We start from the raw sequence: 18,190 nt of genomic DNA on the forward strand, positions 1-18,190 counted from the left end.
CTTGTCTTGTGTACTTCCAAGTTACACCTCACTTAAAAACTACTTGTTCATAAAATCAGACATAAAAATACAAAAGTATCACAGCACACTAGTACTGAAACATTGCTTACGTTCTCATTTTTACCATATAATTATCAAATAAATCAATTGGAATATAAATACTGTACTTACATTTCCATGTCTAGTATACAGAGCATTGTATACAAGTCATTGTCTGTGTGAAATCTTGTTTTGTACTGACTTTGCTTCTGCTTTTTATGTAGCCTGTTGTAAAACTGGGCAAATATCTAGATGAGTTGATGTATTCCCTGGAAGACTTGTGCGTACCCCCAGGGGTACACATACCCTTGGTTGAGAACCACTGATGTCGGGGACCCAGGCATTCTGGCATTGGGCACCCACATGAATGTCCTAACAAGAATACATTTTCTTTGTTTAGCCACTACATTAAATTCCCTCTGACAAAAGAATATTCTAGTGTATGCCTGGACAGTGGGATCTGCAATGGCTCCAGTGGTGGCTGCGAAGGTAAAATTTAATCATTTGGATTGGAGAAGCTTTGCTAGAAGGTCATTCAGACTACCTCTATCCGCTTTTAATTTTCTGCTTTATTGCATTATTGTTGTGGATTGCGGACTTTAATGGAATGTTTGGTTCTACACTGTGATTAAATCACATTATTGGAGAGGGCTTCTGATCTGCATGTGTGATAACAATGGCCCACAAAATCTCAAACTCCTCTGGTTACACAGTGCAGTATGTCAAGTTTGTGTATTTGAAGAACCAGGTGTAGTGCATTAGTCTTCTGCTACACTAGTAGTCTCTTGTCCCTGATCTCTATCAGACGTTCTAATGGCTCATTAAAGCAGGTGGCTGAGCAGCAGGAGGGAAAGGAAGGGGTCCTGTGAGGGCACTGTGGTGTAATCAAGTGAGAGAGTGCCCAGAGCCCAGCAGTCTAAAGCTACAGGGGCTCACGCCTGGGCAGAGCCCTACAGCCTGTTGCACATTTACACTTCTGTGGACACGCTGCCACCAGAGGATCCTGCTGTGCTGCCATGAGAGTAATTGTGGGAATAGGGGATAGGGAAGAACTTAAAACAAGAGACATGCTGCCTTGCTGTAGAAAAGGGGAGCTACCTCCCTTGGACCTTCCCGTCTTCCTCTGCTGAAAGGACAGACCCCACTGAACCCCTGCCTCTGTTGGGACACTGCTGGAGCATACTGTCAGCTATGCTAACTGGCATGACTTGTAGCCCAGTGTCCACCTGGTGTTCTTCACAGGAACAAAATACCTGTTTTGTCCTTACCTTCAGGACCCTTCACAAATTAGCCCCTCTGTCCTCTTTAGTGCACTAATGATGCCACTCTTGATCACGGCTTTCCCTCTTCTCCCACCAGCATCCATTGTTCTTTCTTCCATGAAGCTTCTCCCCAAAGAGCGGACTCATGGGGACTGATGTGGTCTGAATTTTGTGTCAGGCGGAGAATTAGCCCCAGCATTTTGAATGGATTGGATTTGAAAGGGGACGGGGCTGTGGAGGTTGCAATGACCCACCTGTGAGATTTTCAATTACCGGCAACTTTCAAATCTAGATTGGATGTTTTTCTAAAGATCTGCCCTAGTTCAAACAGGAATTAATTCAGGGAAGTCCCTGTGCCTGTGTAATAGAATCATAGAATCATAGAATATCAGGGTTGGAAGGGACCCCTGAAGGTCATCTAGTCCAACCCCCTGCTCGAAGCAGGACCAATTCCCAGTTAAATCAGGAGGTAAGATTATGTGTTCACAATGGTCCCCTTTAGAGTCCAGGAATCTGAGATGGTAAAACCCAGGTTGTATTACCTAGATCCCTCAATAGGAAAAATCGCCTTTCAGGTGCAACTGATTAGCAAATGCAAATTTCTTCTTTAAAGTGTGAATCTACTGTTTTTAGTTGGTTTGTTGTAAAGCAGCTTCTGCCACATCTTCACTGGCATTTGTGTGTCATGTAAGCAGAGTGTGCCTCTCCTAACGAGCTCACACAGCATGGTTCTCGGTGAGGTAATTGTGTCTCTATAAAGGCTACAGAGCATGTAATATTGTACTTGTTGTTTTTAATTCTCACCAGTTGAAGAGATGGAACATCAGGATGGAGATGAGGAGGGCAGGGAAAAAGCCTCAGAAACAGATTCCTGCCAGTCAGAGGGTTGTGCACATGATTTGCTGGGGAAGGAAGGGCAGCATCACAAGAAGCATCTGTTCACCTTTAGCCTTGTGAACTCCTATGGGACCTCTGAGATAAACTCAATTACGACAGAGGGGAAACTTCTAAAACTGAATTGTAGGTATCCTCTGTAACTCTTAGCTCTCCCTTCAGTAGTATGCTGACAGCAACCCTGACTCGTTGTTCTGTCCTGCAGCCTATGCCACCCTTGCTATTGACTTGGATCCAGACACCCGGAAGCTGCTGTTTGATGAACAAGAGTCACAGGTCAGTAGTTTGCTTCTTCAAAGGTTAATGATGTAATCTCTAGCTGGAGTTAGGCAAATGCAGAGATGCTGATACAGAATGCAAGAGCAGCCCCCTCCTAGGAATCCGAGTCCAGTATGGAAGAGGAAAATTTATCCATTTGCCTGAAAACTTCTAATAATAAGGTCTACAGATCCATTCCAGTGGGCCTTCAGCCTACTTCCTCAGGAGGCAGAACCAGAGCTGTCAGTCCCTGGCAGTGGGATTTGCCCCTGCCCTGAAAACCTAGCCAGTTTGAGAACTTGCACAGCAAAAGATAGTTTGTCTGGTCAGTAGACTAGTTCAGAATTCACTTCCGGAACACTTGAAAGATATTACAGTTATGTTCTGCAGAGCTTAACAGGAACTTGAACATTTCTTATTGACTTAAATCCTGAATTGGGGTCCCAGTTTGTAACTGAGAATGATCTGCTCTGTGTCTGGTCTGGATCTGTGGACCTTACTGCTGAGAGAAAGGAAACTTTCAGGTAAGCATGGGGAAATGTTTCTACTTTCTAGGGTCTATGCTAGGGTCTGCAGACCTCTTAAAGTGAGATTTTGATTGCAGTGTGCATGTCGGGAGGGAGAAAACTGACACAAACCTACCCTCATTTACAACCGACAGGCATGTACGTATGCAGTCACATGCTGCTGTTGCAGATTAACCACATTTAGGATCCAAGAGTATCCAGGGAGGCAATAGAGGTAAACTCCAGTTCTTCAAGTGATTGCAAATACCCATTCCACAGTAGGTGTTTGTGCGCTCCAGTGTATAGGTGTAGGAGAGTTTCAGCTGTGAGTGTTACCCGTTGGGGCAGCCTGAGCACCCACACCATGCAGGCATAAAGGGATGAGCTGCCCCGACCCCCTTCAGTTCCTTCCTACCCCCTGTGACAGTTTTTGGAGCTCCCTGGCCTTGCTTCTGCAAGTCTCTACTCCATACCTGTAAATAGTACCCGTCTATAGTCAGTACAGAAAATAATTGTTTTTGTTACTTTGTGTGGTTATGGCACCCAGTTTGGGTACTGGCCCCACTACTGAAGATATGCCTTGCTCTTCAGGCTTCAAGCCCTGACACTCTAGCAGCAAGGCAATGCCTAATAATGACTCTCACCCCAGCTGCCTTAAGTTCTTGGGGGAGGCTCATGTGAGTGATAGGTGTGGCATTTGTAAGGCCATTAAGCCACATTCTAAAAAAAGATAGGGCAGCCAGATTAAAATATCTCCTGATGGAACTGGCACGGTGTCCTCCATCTGAGCCATCTGCCTCAGTCCAGGTACCGAGTACCTTGGTGTCGGTCAAGAGCAGCTCACCACTGGGCAACCGGTACCAAGAGATGGATCAGCATAGTTAGTAACAGAGGCATCAGAAATTGGAGTTGATACTAGGTGTGTCGACAGAAGAACTCATCCTCTTTACGTCTGAAGACTTGGGAGGGCACTCCAAGAGGAAGCACTCATCAGAGCATTCCTCTAAACAGGGGATTTTGTTGTCTTCAAAGCCCAGCGCAGGCCTGTTGAGACTGACTCCTGAAGCACGTTAGTTGGCATCTCCTTGCACCACAGTGTGTCTTCCTGTTACTGTCTACCCCTAAGGCATTTGAGGCTACGAGAGGGTTGTTAAACCTCTGTGTTGCCGTCACCAGCAGTTCAAAAGCCTCTCCCTGCCCCCAAGATACTGCTTCGAGTGCCTTCGCCCCTGCACCAAGCAGCTCCATCAGATTGTGCCATCAGGGTACCAGTTAGGGCTGGACCATCCAAGGAAAAGCCACAGATGGTCTCCCCAGCTCCCCTTTCTTCAGATTCTGAGCCTTCTTCACTGCTACCAATGGGTATGGCTGTGACCACAAGAAGAGGTTTCTTCCTCATCAGACTCTGAAGTGGGATCCTGTGTATCCTAGCTGGTCCCATTAGGAGGGATGTGTTGCTGCCCAGCGTGGTTTCTGCCTCAGTACCAGCAGGATGCTTATAGAAGAGACCTCAGGACTAAGCATAGTTGGGAACTGGGTCCTTACCGGTGGACCTTTTGGAACCTGTGGGGCTTCCTGCCCAATCAGTAGCATCCCTGCAGCCACCTCAGCTGGCTTCATCTACTGGCGTCAGGAGCATCAATACCCCTGTGGCTATTGGGGTGCAATCCAGACCAGGGAGTGGCTGTGTCACCCCTGCTCTGTAACCTGGGGTGCCTTTGCAATGCCTTGCTGTAGCCTCCAACATGGACTGCTTTCAAACAGCCACCAGTCTGTTGGTCACTATCAGATGCTTGTGTGAACTGCAGCCTGCCAGCCTCTCAGCATCTTTGATTATTACTGCAGGGTAACCCCAACACACTCCCAATCCCAAACTTTCCCCCAGACATGTATATTCCACAGTGTCCAGCCCTCTCCCACACAGTCCAGAAATACTGTTTGTTATTCCCTTAAGGGTATAACGTACACCAGCTTATCTGATAAATGAAGTTACCCAGACACTTTACATCGTGCATTAGATGAAACAATAAAACAAATTTATTAACAGATTTCAGAGTAACAGCCGTGTTAGTCTGTATTCACAAAAAGAAAAGGAGTACTTGTGGCACCTTAGAGACTAACCAATTTATTTGAGCATAAGCTTTCGTGAGCTACAGCTCACTTCATCAAATGCATACTGTGGAAAGTGTAGAAGATCTTTTTATACACACAAAGCATGAAAAAATACCTCCCCCCACCCCACTCTCCTGCTGGTAATAGCTTATCTAAAGTGATCACTCTCCTTACAATGTGTATGATAATCAAGGTGGGCCATTTCCAGCACAAATCCAGGGTTTAACAAGAACGTGTGGGGTGGGGGGGGAAGGGTAGGAAAAAACAAAGGGAAATAGGTTACCTTGCATAATGACTTAGCCACTCCCAGTCTCTATTCAAGCCTAAGTTAGTTGTATCCAATTTGCAAATGAATTCCAATTCAGCAGTCTCTCGCTGGAGTCTGGATTTGAAGTTTTTTTGTTGTAATATCGCAACTTTCATGTCTGTAATCGCGTGACCAGAGAGATTGAAATGTTCTCCGACTGGTTTATGAACGTTATAATTCTTGACATCTGATTTGTGTCCATTTATTCTTTTATATAGAGACTGTCCAGTTTGACCAATGTACATGGCAGAGGGGCATTGCTGGCACATGATGGCATCTATCACATTGGTGGATGTGCAGGTGAACGAGCCTCTGATAGTGTGGCTGATGTTATTAGGCCCTGTGATGGTGTCCCCTGAATAGATATGTGGGCACAGTTGGCAGCGAGCTTTGTTGCAGGATAGGTTCCTGGGTTAGTGGTTCTGTTGTGTGGTATGTGGTTGCTGGTGAGTATTTGCTTCAGGTTGGGGGCTGTCTATAGGCAAGGACTGGCCTGTCTCCCAAGATTTGTGAGTGTGTTGGGTCATCCTTCAGGGTAGGTTGTAGATCCTTAATAATGCGTTGGAGGGGTTTTAGTTGGGGGCTGAAGGTAACGGCTAGTGGCGTTCTGTTATTTTCTTTGTTAGGCCTGTCCTGTAGTAGGTGACTTCTGGGAACTCTTCTGGCTCTGTCAATCTGTTTCTTCACTTCCGCAGGTGGGTATTGTAGTTGTAAGAATGCTTGATAGAGATCTTGTATATGTTTGTCTCTGTCTGAGGGGTTGGAGCAAATGCGGTTGTATCGCAGAGCTTGGCTATAGACGATGGATCAGGAAGTGTGGTCAGGGTGAAAGCTGGAGGCATGTAGGTAGGAATAGCGGTCAGTAGGTTTCCGGTATAGGGTGGTGTTTATGTGACCATCGTTTATTAGCACTGTAGTGTCCAGGAAGTGGATCTCTTGTGTGGACTGGACCAGATTGAGGTTGATGGTGGGATGGAAATTGTTGAAATCATGGTGGAATTCCTCAAGGGCTTCTTTTCCATGCGTCCAGATGATGAAGATGTCTAGAGCAAGTAGAGTAGGGGGCGTTAGGGGACGGAGAGCTGAGGAAGCGTTGTTCTAAGTCAGCCATAAAAATGTTGGCATACTGTGGGGCCATGCGGGTACCCATAGCAGTGCCACTGATTTGAAGGTATACATTGTCCCCAAATGTAAAATAGTTATGGGTAAGGACAAAGTCACAAACTTCAGTCACCAGGTTAGCCGTGACATTATTGGGGATAGTGTTCTTGACAGCTTGTAGTCCATCTTTGTGTGGAATGTTGGTGTAGAGGGCTTCTACATCCATAGTGGCCAGGATGGTGTTATCAGGAATGTCACCGATGGATTGTAGTTTCCTCAGGAAGTCAGTGGTGTCTCGAAGGTAGCTGGGAGTGCTGGTAGCGTAGGGCCTGAGGAGGGAGTCTACATAGCCAGACAATCCTGCTGTCAGGGTGCCAATGCCTGAGATGATGGGGCGCCCAGGATTTCCAGGTTTATGGATCTTGGGTAGCAGATAGAATATCCCAGGTCGTGGTTCCAGGGGTGTGTCTGTGCGGATTTGATCTTGTGCTTTTTCAGGGAGTTTCTTGAGCAAATGCTGTAGTTGCTTTTGGTAACTCTCAGTGGGATCAGAGTGTAATGGCTTGTAGAAAGTGGTGTTGGAGAGCTGCCTAGCAGCCTCTTGTTCATATTCCGACCTATTCATGATGACAACAGCACCTTCTTTGTCAGCCTTTTTGATTATGATGTTAGAGTTGTTTCTGAGGCTGTGGATGGCATTGTGTTCCGCATGGCTGAGGTTATGGGGCAAGTGATGCTGCTTTTCAGCCCGTGCTGAACAGACGTTCTTGTTAAACCCTGGATTTGTGCTGGAAATGGCCCACCTTGATTATCATACACATTGTAAGGAGAGTGGTCACTTTAGATAAGCTATTACCAGCAGGAGAGTGGGGTGGGGGGAGGTATTTTTTCATGCTTTGTGTGTATAAAAAGATCTTCTACACTTTCCACAGTATGCATCCGATGAAGTGAGCTGTAGCTCACGAAAGCTTATGCTCAGATAAATTGGTTAGTCTCTAAGGTGCCACAAGTACTCCTTTTCTTTTTATTAACAGAGAGATTTTAAGTGAGTACAAGTAATGAGGCATAAAAGTCAGAAATGGTTACAAAAAAATAAAGATAAGAACACTTTCTAGTGCTTACTTAAACTGTATTAGATTCTAAGCAAAGTTTCTCATCACATGGTTCCAGCTCCATTACTGACCAAACTCTTTAGGTCAGGCTCCCTTCCCTCAATGTCCAGTGGCTGTTTTCCTTTGTCGTCTTCAGTGCAATGCCAGAGACAGATGGGGACAAAGAGGGGTGTCTTTGGTTTTCCCCATATATTTCCTCTTTGAAAAGTACAGTATTTCCAGCTGAGAACCAGGAGACTGGCAGTCTGCTGGAGGAAGGGACACCAGGCTTTCTCTTTGCCAAGATGCAAATCTTTTTCCCTGCCCTGCTTTCTGACCAAAGAATGACCACTTTGTAGTTAGTGGCCCATCCTCTTAGTTGACAACTGGCTGGAGTGTCAGCTTGCCCTTGGTCTTTGAGACACTGGTTTAACTACTCCCCTGACCTACCTGGTAAACATACTTCAATCATGATTTCAGCTTATGTTCATAACTTAACCTCTAATGTTGCTATATGCACTTTACCATGATATTTTATGGTATCACACTTTCTTTACGAAGTGTGGTATACCAAGTATGGTATCACACTTTAGCAAGCTGGCTGTATTTTACAACTTTACCAAGCTGGCTTTATCTTAAAGAAGCCTTATTGAGGGCGCAGGAACAAACCGTCCTGATGTGCAGAAAAAATAGCAAATATGGCAGGCGGCCAGCTTGGCTTAACAGTGAAATCTTCGGTGAGCTTAAACACAAAAAGGAAGCTTACAAGAAGTGGAAGCTTGGAGAGATGACTAGGGAGGAGTATAAAAATATTGCTCGAGCATGCAGGGGTGTCATCAGGAAAGCCAAAACACAACTGGAGTTGCAACTAGCAAGGGATGTGAAGGGTAAGAAGAAGGGTTTCTACAGGTATGTTAGCAACACGAAAAAGGTCAGGAAAAGTGTGGGACTCTTAATGAATGGGGGAAGGCAGCATAGTGACAGATGATGTGGAAAATACTGAAGTAGTCATTGCTTTTTTTGCCCCGATCTTCACAGACAAGGTCAGCTCCCACACTGCTGTCCTGGGCAAAACAGCATGGGGAGGAGGTGCGAGTAGCCCTCAGTGGTGAAAGAACAGGTTAAGGACTATTTAGAAAAGCTGGACCTGCACAAGTCCATGGGTCCAGATCTAATGCATCCGAAGTGCTGAGGGAATTGGCTGATGTGATTGTAGAGCCATTGGCCATTATCTTTGAAAACTCGTGGCAATTGGGGGAAGTCCCAGACGATGGGAAAAAAGCAAATATAGTGCCCATCTTTTTAAAAAAGGGAAGAAGGAGAACCCGGGGAACTTCAGACTGGTCAGCCTCACCTCAGTCCCCAGCAAAATCATGGAGCAGGTCCTCAAGGAAACCATTTTGAAGCACTTGGAGGAGAGGAAGGTGATCAGGAACAGTCAGCATAGATTCACCAAGGGCAGTCATGCCTGACCAACCTGATTGTCTTCTATGGTGAGATAACTGGCTCTGTGGATATGGGGAAAGCAGTGGACGTGATATAACTTGACTTTAGCTATGCTTTTGATACAGTCTCCACAGTATTCTTGCCAGTAAGTTAAAAAAGTATGGATTGGATGAATGGACTATAAGGTGGAAAGAAAGCTGGCTAGATTCTCCGGCTCAACAGGTAATGATAGACTGCTTGATGTCTAGTTGGCAGCCAGTATCAAGCAGAGTACCCCTGGGGCCGGTTTTGTTCAGCATCTTTATTAATGATCTGGATGATGGGATGGATTACACCCTCAGCAAGTTCGCAGATGACACTAAGCTGGGGGGAGAGATAGATACGCTGGAGGGTAGGGATAGGGTCCAGAGTGACCTAGACAAATTGGAGGATTGGGCCAAAAGAAATCTGATGAGGTTCAACAAGGACAAGTGAGAGTCATGCACTTAGGACGGAAGAATCCCATGCACTGCTACAGACGGGGACCGACTGGCTAAGCAGCAGTTCTGCAGAAAAGGACCTGGGGATTACAGTGGCTGAGAAGCTGGATATGAGTCAGCAGTGTGCCCTTGTTGCCAAGAAGGCTAACGGCATATTGGGCTGCATTAGTAGGAGCATTGCCAGCAGATTGAGGGAAGTGATTACTCCCCTCTATTCGGCACTGGTGAGGCACACCTGGAGTATTGTGTCCAGTTTTGGGCCCCCCACTACAGAAAGGATGTGGACAAATTGGAGAGAGTCCAGCGGAGGGCAGCGAAAATGATCAGGGGGCTGGGGCACATGACTTATAAGGAGAGGCTGAGGGAACTGGGCTTGTTTAGTCTGCAGAAGAGAAGAGTGAGGGGGGATTTGATAGCAGCCTTCAACTACGTGAAGGGGGGTTCCAAAGAGGATGGAGCTCGGCTGTTCTAAGTGCTGGCAGATGACAGAACAAGGAGCAATGGTCTCAAGTTGCAGTGGGGGCAGTCTAGGTTGGATATTAGGAAACACTATTTCACTAGGAGGGTGGTGAAGCACTGGAATGGGTTACCTGGGGGGAGGGGTGGGGTGGAATCTCCATCCTTCGAGGTTTTTAAGGCCCAGCTTGACAAAGCCCTGTCTGGGATGATTTAGTTGGTGTTGGTCCTGCTTTGAGCAGGGGGTTGGATTAGATGACCTCCTGAGGCCTCTTCCAACCCTAATCTTCCATGATTCTATGATATCGATCAGCAAGTTATGAGTTTTCAAATGATGAACTTACTTTGTACAAAGATTATTACAGGAGGGTGTGAACACAGGAGTGTATTCTATCATACCAATCAATAGCTTCCCTGTAGCCACCTCAGCTGGTTCCATCTACTGGGCATCAAGAACTTTGAACATTGATTGAATAGATTTCCAAGAGAGTCCGCACCTCCATTTGAAAATTTGTAGGGGTCCACAAATGAAGACTATTGAAAACCATTGCTCTGGCAGACCTTGGCTTCCCTGCTCTGACTGCAAAGAGAGTGGAGTACCATGTCCCCTCCCTGGGGTTCAAGAATCTAAATAACCATCCCCCTCCAGGCTCCCTTTAGTAGTACCAGCCACTGAAAAAGAAAGATGGGGCGCCAGGCACCAACCCTAAAAAGGAGAGGACAAGAAGCTGGACTTATTTGCATGGAAGCTTTATTCCAGAGGTGGATTATAGATTTGTATTGCAAACCAGAAAGCTTTGCTGGGGTGTTAAAATTTCACCCTTTGGGACACTGTTCTGAAGCTCAATGACAAGCTTCCAGATGAGAGGAAACTGGAATTCCAGTCCTTAGTAAAGGAGGGCAAGTTGGTCACCAGAACGGCTCTGCTGGCGGGTGTTGATACAGCAGATTCTGCAGCTTGGCCTCTATCACGATGAGGCGCTTGTCCTGATTACACTCTTCTGGCCTCTCCCCAGAAGTGCAACAGACAGTTCAGGAAAGACAGACGAAATTCTCCATAGTCTCAAATACAAATCCCTGGGCATTTACACCCCAGCTCTGAAGCGGAATGTATTCTGCCCTCATCAGTCTCAGTGTTTTCAGTGGTTTGCTCCTCAAACCCAAGACCTGCCAAGGAGAAGGAGCAGAGGTTACAAACAACGACCATTGCTGCTCTCTGCTTCTGCAGCCGCTTGTTCATCAAAGGAGGCAGCATCTTCCAAGAGCTTTTTGACTGGAAGGTCGAGAGCAGAATATCAGTTCTGAGTGTCATCTTTTTCAGTTTTTGCAAACTGCCTGTCCAATTCCTTCTTGCTTGGCCCCACATCACAACAGATCAGTGGGTTCTAAGCATGGTGGAACTGGGATACATGATCCATTTTATTTCTACCCCTCTGACAAGACAGTATTACTGCAAGAGATACAATCACCTCTCTCCTTGTAGTAGCTATAGTGGAGGTCCTTCCTTTATTCAGGAGAAAGGGGTTTTACTCCCAATACTTCCTGAGCCTGTAAGCAAAATGGGATCTCCAGGCCTATTTTAGATGTAAGGCGGTTAAACAAATTCCTGAAAAAGGCAAAATTCCAGACGGTCATTCTAACGTACACTCTTCCTCCACTGGAGCTGGGGGACTGGTATGCTGCTCTCGACTTAAAGGATGCCCAATTTCCAATGGAAATTCATCAGAGCCACAGAAAGTTTCTGAGATACACTGTCAGTGGCCGCCATTCTCAGTTCTCCCCTTCAATCTCTTGGCTGCCCCATGTGTTCTTACAAAGTGCTTGAGGAAGTAGCAACATTTCTTCAGAAGGTAGTTGTGCAGGTAAGGGAATACATGGAGCCCTGGCAGATAAGAGGTCGAGCCAGGTCACAGGTGGTACCCATCATTTGCATAATCCAATGCACCTTCAACACACTAGACCTCCTGATCAACTCAGACAAGTCAGTCCTGTCTCCAGTCCAGAAAGTAGAATTATTGGAGAGGTCCTGGCTTTACCACCACAGGCAAGGCTTCTCACAATGTGAAGCCTCATTCTGGGCTGAAGGCTTATCCTTTACCATGGGGAGAAGTTGTTTAAGGCTTCTGGGGCATGTGGCAGCGTGCACTTACACAATGCAGTACACCAGACTGTTTCTCAGATGCCCTCAGGGCTGGGTAGCAGAGATGTACATAAGAATGGCCATACTGGGTCAGACCAAAGGTCCATCCAGCACAGTATCCTGTCTGCTGACAGTGGCCAATGCCAGGTGCCCCAGAGGGAGTGAACATAACAGATAATGATGAAGTGATCTCTCTCCTGCCATCCGTCTCCACCCTCTGACAAACAGAGGCTAGGGACACTATTCCTTACTCATCCTGGCTAATAGCCATTAATGGACTTAACCTCCATGAATTTATCTAGTTCTCTTTTAAATCCTGTTATAGTCCTAGCCTTCACAACCTCCTCAGGCAAGGAGTTCCATAGGTCTCCCCTATTCTTGCTTCTATTCAGCATGTGCTGGACTATCTTTTGTAAATTAAATATCAGTGATAGGCAGTTTGCCAGGTGTACCCTGTTCAATTTCCTATATTGGCTTTTCACCCCTGAGGCCATACGATTTTTAAAGGATTTAGACAGATTGTTTCTTCATGTACAGAGTCCTATTTCACCATGGCGCCTGAATTCAGTCTTAAAAAAGCTGGTGGGTCCCTCCTTCAAACTGCTAGTGATTTGCCCCCTGTTGTACTTTTCATTTTTAGTAGCCATACATTGGCCAGGAGAGTAGGGGAGCTGAGGGCGTTAATATCAGATCCTTCCTATATTTTTTTATGTGGCTAATGTCTGCCTTTGTCCCCATCCAAATTTTCTTATGAAAGTGGTCTCCACTTTTCATATTAACCAAGCAATTTTCTTGCTGACTTTCCCAAAGCCTCACAATAATAAGGGAGAGGAGAGACTGCACATTCTAGACGTTAGAAGAGCATTAGCATTTTATCTGGAATGGGCTAAATCTTTCAGGTATTCATTTCAATTGTTTGTTGCATTTGTGAACAGAATGAAGGGCAGTCAGGTTTCCACGCAAAGGGTTTCGTCATGGATACCAGTTGTATTCACCTGGGTTACCAGTTGGCTAATATGAAGCCACCAGAGAGAGTATTGGGTCATTCAACTAGATTCCCAAGCATCCTCTGTGGCATTTTTGGCTCACATGCCCATATTAGACATTTGCAAAGCAACAACCTGATCGTCATGTCACTTGTTTGCCTCTCACTGTGCAATCTGTCAACACTCTAGAGATGTTACATTTGGACAAGTTGTCCTCCAATCCCTGTTTAAATAGACTCAACACCCACCTCCAGATGGGACAGCTTGTGAGTCACCAGCAGTGGAATGGACATGTGCAATCACTTGAAAAAAAACAAACAAACAACAGTTACTAAACTTACCGTAGTTGTGGTAATTTTCGCGACAGCATTGCACTGGCGTTCATGTTTGAATTATCTGTGATGATCCTTTAATGCTTTTCAGTCACTGCTTTCCAGAATACAGTCTCCCATGGTCTGTGTGACGGGTTCAGTCAGAGACCCCCTTGGGACTGTCACCTGATGTGCTGGAATTACCTCTGAGCCTGTCTTCCCTGCCAGCTTGGGATTCCAGAACCCTGCCTTGTTGAGCCAGACATGCTAGCCTGCTGCAACACAGACCCAGGTCTGGTCCACGCTCCCAAAGTTGCAGACTTTAACCAAAAACTACTCAGCAGGTTTCCGATCTCCAGTACCTAGCTCCCAATGGGATCCAAACCCCAAATAAATCCGTTTTACTCTGTATAAAGCTTTGACAGGGTAAACACATAATCTAGAACATTGATAGAGAGATATGCACAGCTGTTTGCTCCCCCAGGTATTAATCACTTATTCTGGGTTAATTAATAAACAAAAGTGATTTTATTGAGAATAAAAAGTAGAATTTAAGTGGTTTCAAGCAATAACAGACAGAATAAAGCAAAAACATGCAAGTCTAAGACTAATACATTAAGAAAGTGAATACAGGTAAAATCTCACCCTCAGAGATGTTCCAATAAGCTTCTTTCACAGACTAGACTCCTTCCTAGTCTGGGCCCAATCCATTCCCCTGGTACAGTCCTTGTTAGTTCCAGCAGACATCATAGGTAGAAACTAAGGGTGTTCTTAAGACTGGTATCCCCCTTTGTTCTGTTCCACCCCCTTTTATATCTTTGGCACAAGGCAGGAATCTTTTGTGTCTCTGAGTCCCCACCCCTCCTTCTAAATGGAAAAGGACCAGGTTTAAGATGGATTCCAGTATCAGGTGATATGTTCACATGTCCTGTGAAACCCCAGCCTCCATTCTTGCAGGCCTGGCCCGCATGCACCCAGGAAGGTGTGCAAGTAAACAGATCATTTACAACCAATTGTCATAGTAAATGGGAGCCATCAAGCTTCCAAACCACCGTTAATGGCCCACACTTCGCATAATTACAATAGGACTTCAGAGTTATACTTCATATTTCTATCTTCAGATATATATGATACATGCATACAAATAGGAGGAATATATTCAGTAGATTATAAACTTTGTAATGATACCTTAAAAGAGACCTTTTGCATAAAGCATATTCCAGTTACATCATATTCACACTTATAAGCATATGGAGTGCAACGTCACACTCGGTGTGTGGTCTGTGTAGCCTTATCTATAGCTGTGGGTTACTTTAACCAATTACCTACCCAAAGTGAGGTTTACACCTACTTTAATATGTGAGAATTCAGCCCCCAAGGTCAACTATAGGAGCAATAGAAGTGGGACTTTATGGTGTAGAGCAGAGACTACATAGTGCTGTGTCTATAGTAATTACTATTACTAATCAACCAAACAACAATACGTGCTGCAGTCTGGTGAAGGAGAGAGAGACCAACACAGAACTCACAGTATTTGCATTATTCACACCATTCCTTGTGGGAAAACCCAAAGTATTAGTCATCATTCTCATCATCATCCTTACCACCAGTGGTCATCATCCTGGTGTCTCCCCCTGCAAGGCATGCAGACTGGGATACAGCTTGGATAATGGGTTAACGGCGACACCCACTGAAATTCATATTTATTTATGAAGGTTTTAACTCCTTTTCCCTATTTGAACTTCCACAGCCCTCTACTTTTCAGGTGCTCTGTTTTTCATAGGCTAACTTGTTAGTGAGTGTAAGGGGAACTCACATTTACCTCACCTTATCAACATAGTAACAGGCAGTTATCTGAAGGAAGTCTCTAATATTTCGCCCTGCCTCCCAAACATAGATGTAGGCTCAGCAGGTTTTATTATGAACTTACTTATGCTAACTTACTTACTTATCTTTATAGTGTAGTTAACTTATCCTGAGGTCTAAAATAAGCTGTAGGACTAAGTCCTAGGACTTGGCAAAGCTAAATGTCTTAAAGGCCTGAGGCCTGTAGGCCCTACGTTACAACATTAACATTCACCTTAATAGCCTAAATACACCTGATACCTTTTTTACTTGGCTATACCTGTCTTTGTTCCTAAACATGTGCCTTTGCATTTTGCTGTATTAAAGCGTGTATTGTTGGATTCCACCTGACTCACCAGGAGTTCTGAACACTTTATATGTGACTTCTCCTCATGGTTTACCACTCCACCAATTTTTGTATCATGTGCTTACTTTATCAGCAGTGATTTTACTCTCACTCTTGATAAAAATACTAAATAACACTGAGTCAAGTACCAATCTCTGCATAACCCTACTAGAAACACCCCCAGTAATTAATTCCTTATTAACAGCACACTTTGAGATCTGTCAGACAGATTGTAATCCATTTAACACAGGCCATATTGATTTTGTATAACTTTAGTTTTTTATTCTGAATGTCATGCAATGTACGTTGAACTCCTTACAAAGTCTGAGTATACTAGGTCAGCACAGTTATCTTTTTCAGCCAGACTTGGAATCTTGTCAAAGAGCAATATCAAGTTTAATAATACCTATTGTCCAGGAGATCATGTTGATTGCTATTCATTTATATTTCTGTTCTTTAATTCAGGATCAGGATCAGTGTCAGGTTAACTGACCTAGAGTTACCCACATCATTTCAGCTATCCTTTTTAAATACCGGCAAAATGGGTTTCTTCTAACCCTCTGGAACTTCCTCAGGTTTCCAAAATTTGTTAAACATTAATAACCAAGCTCCTCTCCCAACCCCTTTACAATTTTTCTGTACAAGTTATCCAGAGAAAATGTTTAACTTTAATAGTAGATATGTTTAGCATTCTCCTTAGCAACTGTCATATGATATTGATATATTGTTCAAACTGGATCCAAATACAGAAAAGAAATATTTATTAAACTCATCTTTTTCTGCTTCATTGACAATATCACCCCTAATAATGGATCTAGAGTGCTAGACCATTGCTAGAATTGCTTTTGTTCCTGATACATTAATAAATGCCTTAACCGTACTGGCTATAGATATTTTGTTGATATACCTTTTGGTTCAGTTATTAATTGATTGTATTTCTTAACTTCTTATTTATATAATTGCTATTCAGCTCCTTTTCCCCATCTATGTAATGATTTTTAGTTTTAGTTTTATTGCTGCTTTCATGTTACTCTTAACCAAGATGAGGCAGGTGAGGTACTATCTTTTATTGGACTAATATTATCTCACCCTCCTTGTCTCTCTAATATCTTGGGATCAACAAGCCTACAACAACAGTCTTAACCAAGATGACTTGTTAATCAAACAGCCTTTTCTCTGATAGGGAATTGTAACTTTTTGGGAAGCAAGTGAAATGTTCTTAAACAACCTCCAACTTTCATTCATGATTCTCTATTTAAATTTTTCCTCCCAGTCAATTCAGCAAATTAATTTTGGCTTTGAGAAATTCGCCACTGGAAAGCTGCATATATGTATGTAACTAGTTGAGTGTATTCTGTTTGCTCAACACAGATGTAACCAACTCTCAATCACTTATGCCTGGACAGCCACTACTTTTTAGGTCAGTGATCAAATTCTTTCTGTCAGAATGAGATTTCCTATAGAGTCACACTCTGGGAGCAATAATTCCTGTGTTACAAATGTTAGAAACTCCAAAGATGTTTCACCAGTGTATGTCCCCTGCTGTAATGTAGTATTTTTTTTCTACAGTTAATAAATGCACATCCTTTTCTCTGGACTTATCTGAGGGTCTGTAATAGACTGCCATCAGTAACCAGTCTGGTTAATAGATTTTAAGATCAGAGTGGACAATTATGATAATCCAATATGATCTGCATTACACAAGCTATAAAATTGTACTTATTTGTTTCCCCCTTTTTTGTCTTTTGTTGTACAATAAGATTGTTAGCTGTTTGGAGCAGGGACTGTCTTTTCCTTCTCTGTCTATGAACATCTGACAAAATTCCTTTTGCTTTAAGCCTAACTTCAGCAGTAACCACCCTTGTGCAAGAAACTGCCTTTATTTATTGCCACTGTAGAATGCTCTGCACAGCTGTGAGCAATAGAAATTGTGGGTGTTGATGTAGGTGTTGTGGGTGGAAAGAAAGAGGCTGGCTGCCTACATCCAGGAAAGGATGGCTCATCAAACAGTCATCACTGGAGCAAGAGAGGAACGGGATGGGTTCATTTTGAAGATAAGAAAGAAATGGCAGGGAACTGTTTTGGAATGGGACACAGATAACCTGTATGAGGGCATGGGAAGGTGGTTCCAGATGCCTAGGATGAGCATATTCATTTTCATACATCTTTTTTGGTAGGCATTTGAAAAGGATGCAAGTATGTTGCAGTCACAGAAGAAGAAAACTACTGTAGCTCTTAAAGACTGTATAGAACTCTTTACTACAATGGAAACGCTTGGTGAACATGACCCTTGGTAAGTTTACCACCCAGCTGCTTGGCAGCCATCTTACTTGGACTGTCTTTATATATACTATAAAATAACAATATTGTTTGGGTAAAGATTTCCCCCAACTGCTCTTTCTGTGCGCCTTAGTTTCCTACCCCTGTTCTCACAGCCACAGCTTTGCCACTGCACCTCCGTCCTCAGCAGCAAGAGGGGAATGTTACCTTAACAAAAAAAAAAACCCCAATTAGCCTTTAGAAAGCTGCTGTAGTTATTATCCTTAGGCTCTGTGTAGTTCTGCCACCTCAAACTTGACCTTCAGCACCTCATGCTGTTGTAGTCCTAACA

At 44.2% G+C, this 18,190-nt stretch overlaps 1 protein-coding gene across 3 annotated transcripts in view; it reads left to right on the forward strand.

Moving 5' to 3' along the window:
- USP4 (ubiquitin specific peptidase 4) overlaps positions 1-18,190 on the forward strand; it is a 96,103-nt gene that overhangs the window by 71,409 nt on the left and 6,504 nt on the right. For all 3 annotated transcript variants that reach the window (XM_075130656.1, XM_048858929.2, XM_075130655.1), the window contains 4 exons: positions 440-528; positions 2,109-2,321; positions 2,401-2,471; positions 17,757-17,872. In XM_075130656.1, the coding sequence (XP_074986757.1) occupies positions 440-528; positions 2,109-2,321; positions 2,401-2,471; positions 17,757-17,872 (489 nt within the window). The remainder of the gene's footprint in view (positions 1-439; positions 529-2,108; positions 2,322-2,400; positions 2,472-17,756; positions 17,873-18,190) is intronic.

This window comes from Caretta caretta, chromosome 7, assembly GCF_965140235.1.
Source record: "Caretta caretta isolate rCarCar2 chromosome 7, rCarCar1.hap1, whole genome shotgun sequence".
Lineage (NCBI taxonomy): Eukaryota > Metazoa > Chordata > Testudines > Cheloniidae > Caretta > Caretta caretta.